This window comes from Anneissia japonica, unplaced genomic scaffold (assembly GCF_011630105.1).
Source record: "Anneissia japonica isolate Jap-2015-1 unplaced genomic scaffold, ASM1163010v1 scaffold1665_len535045_cov187, whole genome shotgun sequence".
NCBI classification, from domain to species: Eukaryota; Metazoa; Echinodermata; class Crinoidea; order Comatulida; family Comatulidae; genus Anneissia; species Anneissia japonica.
In genome coordinates this window covers 363,748-371,927 of record NW_022727261.1, presented here as the reverse complement: position 1 = coordinate 371,927, position 8,180 = coordinate 363,748, and the positions used below count along the sequence as shown (strand labels likewise).

At 34.6% G+C, this 8,180-nt stretch overlaps 1 protein-coding gene across 1 annotated transcript in view; it reads right to left on the bottom strand.

Annotated features, from left to right (window-relative positions):
- Nucleotides 1-8,180, bottom strand: part of LOC117113645 (glutamate receptor 4-like) — an 18,698-nt gene that overhangs the window by 2,626 nt on the left and 7,892 nt on the right. Inside the window, exons 3-10 of the mRNA XM_033257048.1 lie at nucleotides 7,664-7,915; nucleotides 5,260-5,435; nucleotides 4,167-4,220; nucleotides 3,429-3,590; nucleotides 2,340-2,489; nucleotides 1,305-1,412; nucleotides 881-988; nucleotides 334-456 (exon numbers count right to left, since the gene is read on the bottom strand). Of these exons, the coding sequence (XP_033112939.1) occupies nucleotides 334-456; nucleotides 881-988; nucleotides 1,305-1,412; nucleotides 2,340-2,489; nucleotides 3,429-3,590; nucleotides 4,167-4,220; nucleotides 5,260-5,435; nucleotides 7,664-7,915 (1,133 nt within the window). The remainder of the gene's footprint in view (nucleotides 1-333; nucleotides 457-880; nucleotides 989-1,304; nucleotides 1,413-2,339; nucleotides 2,490-3,428; nucleotides 3,591-4,166; nucleotides 4,221-5,259; nucleotides 5,436-7,663; nucleotides 7,916-8,180) is intronic.

Below are 8,180 nucleotides of genomic sequence, written 5' to 3'. Positions count from 1 at the left end.
ATAAAACTGCTGTATGTCCATATATAGTCATGATGTGCCTATATATGGTCATGATATGTCACCATGACCATGTTTTTGTCAAATAATATTTGTTAGTCTGGACAGGGCTTAAGTTCGTATGTAAAATGACATCATCAATGATGTGATGTCACTATTGGCAAATCGGTAAGTTGATAAATATTTTGTACCGGCTTTGTGTGACCCGACTTATTAATTGCTCTCAATTTAATATAATTTTTGGAATAAAGAATGATAGCATAATATACTTGAGGAACGAAACTGTTATGCCCTTACTTCTAATGTGAACTAAACTTGGGGAGGGGGGGTTCTTACCAGAATCGAAGTGACAATTAATTCTCGTTTCAGAAGCTCTTCTTCGTCTCCAACGTCATCAGAAGGTTCGGTAAAGTTAGCTAATTGTAGACGCACTTTTCTGTCGGAGTTCCATGTAGCAATCTAAACAATGATAATTAGTTTTAGTTACGTTATTTATCATTCATATTTTGTAGGCCTAATATCAATTCGTGTCCATTCTTGTCTATATTATATCAAAATGTGACATATTCAGAGCGTGCGCTACAAATAAATAATAATTACAATTAATTTTTCCATACAGACTGTAGCCTAATGTTCAAGTTTTTAACTCGTTGTATATGACAGTGTATGATGACGTAATAGTATACTGAAAAATATGTCAAGCGTTGACTTCATAGTTGCGTGCAGGTCAGTAAGCGAGTCTGGATGTGGCTCGTGCTGTATCCCAGCCAATGAGATTAATGGATGTTTCATTAGGACATCAGGATGTTTTTATTTACATTTATGGTGTGAACTAGTGTGAACGCGATTAAAGTTGAATTATGAGTCAAAAATTCGTATTTACCGGTAAGAATTGTAAGTCCTTAATACCGATAACTTCAAGAGTATACGCTGTACGTTCTCCCGTCACATTATCGAACTGAATTGATCCGGACAGGCCGTCAACTACCATCTGAATATAAATGTCAAATAAACGACACATTTTAAGTTAATAATGCTTCACATAAGCGTGAAGGCGTGCTCGATTAGTGTCCCACGTAATTTCAACTTGGTCATTTACATAGTGCTGGCTTAAAGTTTAAATCATTTGACCCGACATCTTGCCTTCTTTTTTTATGGAACAATGAAAGACATAATCTAATACTACGTAATACAACTTAAATACTATCACAACATGTTGTAACATAAATAGCAGGCGGAGACTTTAACTCAAGAAGTAGGCCTAGTAAATAACACGATGATGTTATTTATAATATGGACAACATCACCTCTTGCAACGCTGAGACGTATGTTCTTCCTTGGGTGCAACTATGTGCGTCCACGTCGGATTCTGCTAACTTTTGCAAACAGCAGCATGACATTAGACATTCGTTTTTCTAGTTAATGTATAAAATGAATAGCGTCAGGGAAAATACATTATAGTATTCTAACCACATTATATACAAAGGACCCATTGAAATCTAATTAGTATTTGATATTGAGAAAATGTACGCATATTGTAATGTATTGAATAACAATAACAGATCTGTAAAAATATCAATTAATTTATCACTAAAACAGTATACAGTTGAAGACACGTCGACATATTACATACATTGACAACATATCTTTAGGGTAAGTAAAACTCCTGTCTATACTCGAATTTTATCTCAAATCCTGTTTTGGGGTTAAATTTCGAATAGCTAATTCTTGATCTACTTCGCCTAACAAGTACACTTTTTTCCGCAACAGTAAATTATTCACCATTCGACTGAACTTTGAGATTAATGGACTGTGACATAAAGCTGTTGATGAATTACGGAGTACATTATCCCCCTTCTAGAATCTCACATCTTAGACTGGCTGATTGAATTGATTTGTCATTTAAAGTCTGAAACTGACGTCTTCAGACGAAATCTTCAGCAACACACTGGCACTGTGAAAAATGTTGTATTTAAAGCTCTGTCCACGTTTTCACAAACTGTTGTATGCCCATATATAGTCATGATGTGCCTGTATATGGTCATGATGTGATGTCATCATGACAATATTTAGGAATGTCACATGTTTTTGTCAAATAAGATTTGATAGTCTGAACAGGGCTTAAAGCTTTATTCACATTATCAGGTTTTATGAGACGAATATCTTGAAGTGTCATTAATGAGTGTGGTAATGACGTCACACCCAGTGTGTGACGTCATTACCCTTCATATAAGTAAATGACAGGAAGCCCTATCTGTCACTTAAAAACTCGGTGGTACTGACAGAGTTTAGAGTGACAATATAAAGTGACAAATGAACTTCGAAAAGTTTGTAAAACCTACCCGTAGCCTAGAACAACACGATGAATCAAAGTGCTTACTACAGTAACATTGGGATCGTTGACTCACGGGCATATACGAATACTTAGCAAGTACTTTTTCAAATGCGTTCAACAGGACAAGTGAAAGATCATGTAGCAAAATGGCGTCGGCCTAAGAAAAAAAGTTAATTAGCTTCATAATATTATGAGAACAGCATTATGTTACTCCCCCACCCATATTATGCATGTTAGTTTACAAAGATAGGACAATTATAAAGTACAACTGGTTCTTATGAGGAAAAGTAGCTTTATTCCCCAGTACTAAAAGGAAATAAATAAATATTTCACCATCATTATTAACATTATCATCTTCACCATCGTCATTATCATGATCATCATCACAGCAATCTTTATCAACAGCATCATCGCCATCAACATCACCATCTCCATCATCATCAAAATCATCATCATTTTTATATCATCTTCATAATCTTATTATAATCATCAAAATCATTATCATCTGAAAATACATCATCATCATCACTATAATTTTTATTGTTGTTATTTGATAATATTATTCTATTCTTATGGTTTTAATCGCCTTACAAAGTAATATCCACGTTGGCATTTGACGAGAATAATTCTAGCAGACATTTTGATTAAAACTACTTAAAGTTTATAGTACAGTACGCTCCATTTAATAAAGGAACAAGAAAAAACATAACATGTCACAGTTTAAGTATGAGACTACAGCTTTTCATATTAGTCACTTCTTTACACTCTTCCTATTTTTGAAGCTGGGGTATAGACCCAAAAGAAACGTTTGACCAGCTTAGGAAGGGCCCAAACCAGTCCCACTACCACTAATGATTACAGAGCCAAACCAGTATTATATATATATATATATATATATATATATATATATAATATGCAGTTATATATTGATTACCAATTCCCTTTAATTTTAGGTCACTGTGTAATAATTACATCAGAGCTATCAATATTACGTCATTATCATCATCGAAGTTAGTTTTATGGATGGAGTAACGTTTGCAATCAATATCATATCTTATGTTTCACACTACTTAGTTCTAATTACGTCTCGACCTACGTCAGGGCGATCAACGGTGGCGTTTGTATTATTATTCATTTTGCCGCTGCAGTTCAGAGTCAGGTTCATTAGCCTGTCGTTTGTCTGGTTAATTGGCAACTGGAAGGCTGTTAAATTCATCCCTCCGTAAACGAAACTGTCAACTTTTAGCTTATTGGCATTCTGTTTGAGAAAAAAAGCAAGTCTCGTTACTGTACATCTACTGAAATAGTGTAGTACTGTATGTATAAATAAAACTAGATGTGTATAAGAGACAGATATGGACAACATCACCTCTTGCAACGCTGAGACGTATGTTCTTCCTTGGGTGCAACTATGTGCGTCCACGTCGGATTCTGCTAACTTTTGCAAACAGCAGCATGACATTAGACATTCGTTTTTCTAGTTAATGTATAAAATGAATAGCGTCAGGGAAAATACATTATAGTATTCTAACCACATTATATACAAAGGATCCATTGAAATCTAATTAATATTATCTCGTCAGTTTAATCGCTTTCAAAATTTTTAACTAATCAATCAAAACCTGTTATTTAATAAGCGGCAGGTCCAAGATTACGCGCATGTCCCATAGACACGAATGTGGCGTTGTGTGCACCTTAGCAACAGTATCCAATGGGCGGGGTTTAGCGTAAAGGTGCATTGCTCTACATGTGTTATTATTTCAGTCTATTAGGAAACGATTTCATCCTCCTTTGGGAAACTGCTCCCGTAATTACTTCATTTACTAATACATACCAGGTTCATTACCACGAAATTGTAGCTGGAGGTTACCATTCCAAGAAGTCCAGCCTGGGTTCAAATCCAAAATGATAGATTAAACGAAATACAGACAAAAATTGTATAATCAACACAAAGTAAAAGAAAAACAATTAGAGTTTTTCTATTTTTTATACAAGTAAATATATTTATCCACCAAATTGTTTATGGCGAAGTAATACAACAGTTGTATTTCTAAACGTTTATAACTTTTTAGTAATGAATACTAGTAATACATTATATTATTTATTGGAACATATAACCAAGAACATATAAACAGCACTTGATATAACTGTATTCGCAAAAATACAATGTACAATCATAAGTTTATGTAATAATCTTGACTGAGATTTTTTTTCCAAAAAGATATCGCGTTTGAACAATATTAGTTAATGATAGTTGCTGTAAAATATCATTGTTACAGTTGTATCGTTTTACTGTTTAATGACAATGCGTCAGGCCAGTGAATTATAGTAAATCTAAGCACAAATTCCCCCAGCGCACATAACTCTGGGTTTACATTTCTACCAATGCCAGACAGTGTTTTCAAGCTATCTATTCCTTCAAGCTGACAAATTATACAATTCCAGAACGTTAGCGGCTATTATGTATTTCTGTTACCCTGCTTTGCATAGTACTGTATTGCCACGTTGGGCAGTTAAACACACGAGTATCATATTGTATTAATTTAAAATTTTATCACTGACCAATTGTATATATTACGAAATTATATGATTCTATAACGAATCACCATTAAATAAACGAATGAACTGTAGGGAGCTTTCGATTTTGCGAGACCACGCGACGCTACAACGAAATTACTCATGCATGACTGTCCTACTGGGCAGCCAACGTTCTCTGGCATACGTAGATTTCGGATACGCGACGAGGAATTTAATTTGCGTGCGCAGATGACGTTAAGTGACGTCATTACGTTCTACGCCCTAAACCGTCGTCGTGAAATCGAAAGCTTCCTAATATATATATATATATATTGCGACAGATTTTTTAATTGTATATGAGACAAAAATATTGAATTTAAATATAAAGAATGAATTGATTGACAACTTACATTATTTAAAACTGATTGTATTGTCTTAACAGGCGCGTCCACGACATAGAAAGTCCATCCTTCGTCTCGTAGACTGCCCAAGTCGTCTCTTATATTGTTAGTTATTTTCTTGAATATAGTACTGTTCATAAATGAATTTGATAGATTTGACTTCACGTTTTGATATCTTAAAAATGCTGAAAATACAAAAGCATAAAATAAAATTGAAATAATGATGATGAATATAATTTGTTGACATCATTTTAGCCTACTCGCACCGCCACCTCTTGGTAAAGCAGGGCCGTGATTCCGCAAAAATCGACCGACCGTCGGCTGACCCGGTGTATCCGCCTTTAAAGTGCATTCACACCACCAAAACCGAAATCATTTTCGATGCATTCGTAATTCGATGCGCGTTTTTATTCTTTATCACTAATTCGATTTTCTTAGCCATACGAACCGAATTCGGATCCGGAGTGAATCCACCTTTAGTTTTATGAAAAATCCTGACATTATTTGCAAGTATTTAGAACCCTGGCATTGTAAGGCGAGGGTACTTAAAGCCCTGTGCAGACTATAAAATTGTATTCGACATAAACAAAAACCAAATATGGTCACATCACATCATGACCATATACAGGCATACCATGATTATATATGGGCATTCAACAGTTTTTCTTTTTTTTTGTCAAAAAAATGTGATAGTGTAAATAGAAACTTAAACAAGCTACAATTCTTCTATAGTCAGTTACAAATACAATTTCATATGCGTTAATTTATCGTCTATTAGGTATTTTTACGCCGCACGACGTTAACCTTAACGCTAACGGACGACATCATAATTTACTCATCTTGCGTTGCGGAGTACGTTAATTTCAGGATTTTATGTGCTCGACGCACGTTAGTTACGGGTTTGCGCATGCGTATTTTGATTTGTTTACAAAAGGGGCGGAGCTATCGCGCTGCATGTTGGGTACAAACTTTAAAGTTAAGGTTAACGTCGTGCGGTTAAAACTACCTATTAAATGACATCATTTTGATAGAACCAATTTAATATGAGCTGTATATTATTAATTTCTATAAGACTAATGGCCCTCAAAAAACTTTGAATAATTTAAAAAAATAACTGCACCTCTTCTTCAAAAGTATTCTTATGCTGTGAAAGTAAATTTTACTGATGTAAAATCAACATAGTCATTGTGATTTATTAAAAAGTGTTCATACTAGTCTTCCGTTCTGTTACGGATTAGAGACACCGCAATTGCAAAACATATCGACATTTAGCGAATTTACCAGTTCTATGATGATTATATAACGCAGTCTCAATGTAAAAATCGAAACTCATTAGAATGGTTGAACTCGTTTAAATTAAACTGCGACATTTATTACTGACTTTAAGTAGAAATCAAAATATAAGACAACAAGATTGAATAGCTTATGCATAATACAATGTATTGTCTGTTAAATTCCTGAATTAATATAAATAATACATCCAAGTTATAGCTATTTAGAGTTGCTAAAAATCTATCATGTAGTGTAAATATTTATAATGTAATTTGTAAAAATTGTAGTATTAACTATAACTGTTAAATAAGACATAACACATAAAACAAACAAAACATTACGAGGTATAATCGTCTGCATTTTATAGTGTGTGATTAACAGTTTTGTAAGATTGGTTCTCTTAAGTAATAACGCCTAATGAAAATGCAGAGGATATTACAAACCGTGGGAGTGTTTGTAATGCCTTGGGCCTTCGACACTAAACACAGTTATAAAGAAAATACGATACAGATGTAGGCCTAAGTGAATAGGCCTACATTGTACACTGCGAACCGTTGGTTTAACCGAGGCGATGCTAATAATCTTTTTCATGAGCTGATGCCTTTTGGGCCCCCTTTCATTACAATATTATATGCCTGCTAAACTGGGGCGGATGCAGGGGAGTGGGTGCGCACGGTGCGATCGTACCTCCTAAATTGTATTAAGAAAAATAATTGTATTTTATTGTTGATATGAATTACTGGTAAGATTTTAAAGGTATGAGAGTGCAATTTCGGTCCACATTCTCAAAAGTTCTTGTCTCAGCCCCAACCATGGTGGGATTCACACACCTCCTACCGCCAAATCCTACATCCGTCCCTGCTAAAATTAATCTCTCTGAGCTATACCTATTCTTTGGCTATACATTTTGTGGTTGGCTGAATTCAGTAGGCCTACACTTGTGAAAGGCGACATAAACAGACAATATTATCCCTTCTGCATGCATTTTTTAACGGTTTGGTCTTTATGATAATTTGTTCTTATAAAACTGCTTTTATAAAAATAACATTCATAGGCCGATGTACTGAATTTTGTCTTGCACATGCGCAGTTGTAACTATTACCGTACATGAGACAATATAATGACACAATTATATTTTTACCTTCTTCATCTGCATACAAATACGCTATTCTCTCTGGTGAATAGTGCTGGATAATGTCTAAGAGAGGTAATACCAGAGAGGGTTTCAAACTCCAAGTAAAATCAAAGTTTTTATTCGGAAAAAGTTCTTTTGGAGACAAATTTGACGTGATGTATGGAACGCCAAGTGTCCTACTGTAGGCATCTATAACGGGTAGCGTCGCAGGAGCCATATGTCCGCCAAGAATATTAAAGTTCGATATTTGCCAGCACACTATGGAGAGAAAGATCATTATCGATTTTAAAGTACTGTAATTGGTTTTCCAATTAGTGGCCATGCTTTCCTTGAAATGATTCTGTAACTTGTTTTATGCAAACAATATATGCGTGATCAAATATTATACCGATTGTTATTCGTTATATAAAAAGTTTCCAGAATATACTTAGGCCTAGTTAGAATGTTAGGCCTAGTTACCTCATGAAACAGCCTGTACGTAGTGCAATAAAATGTTGAGTCTTTAACCCAGTGTTACATTATT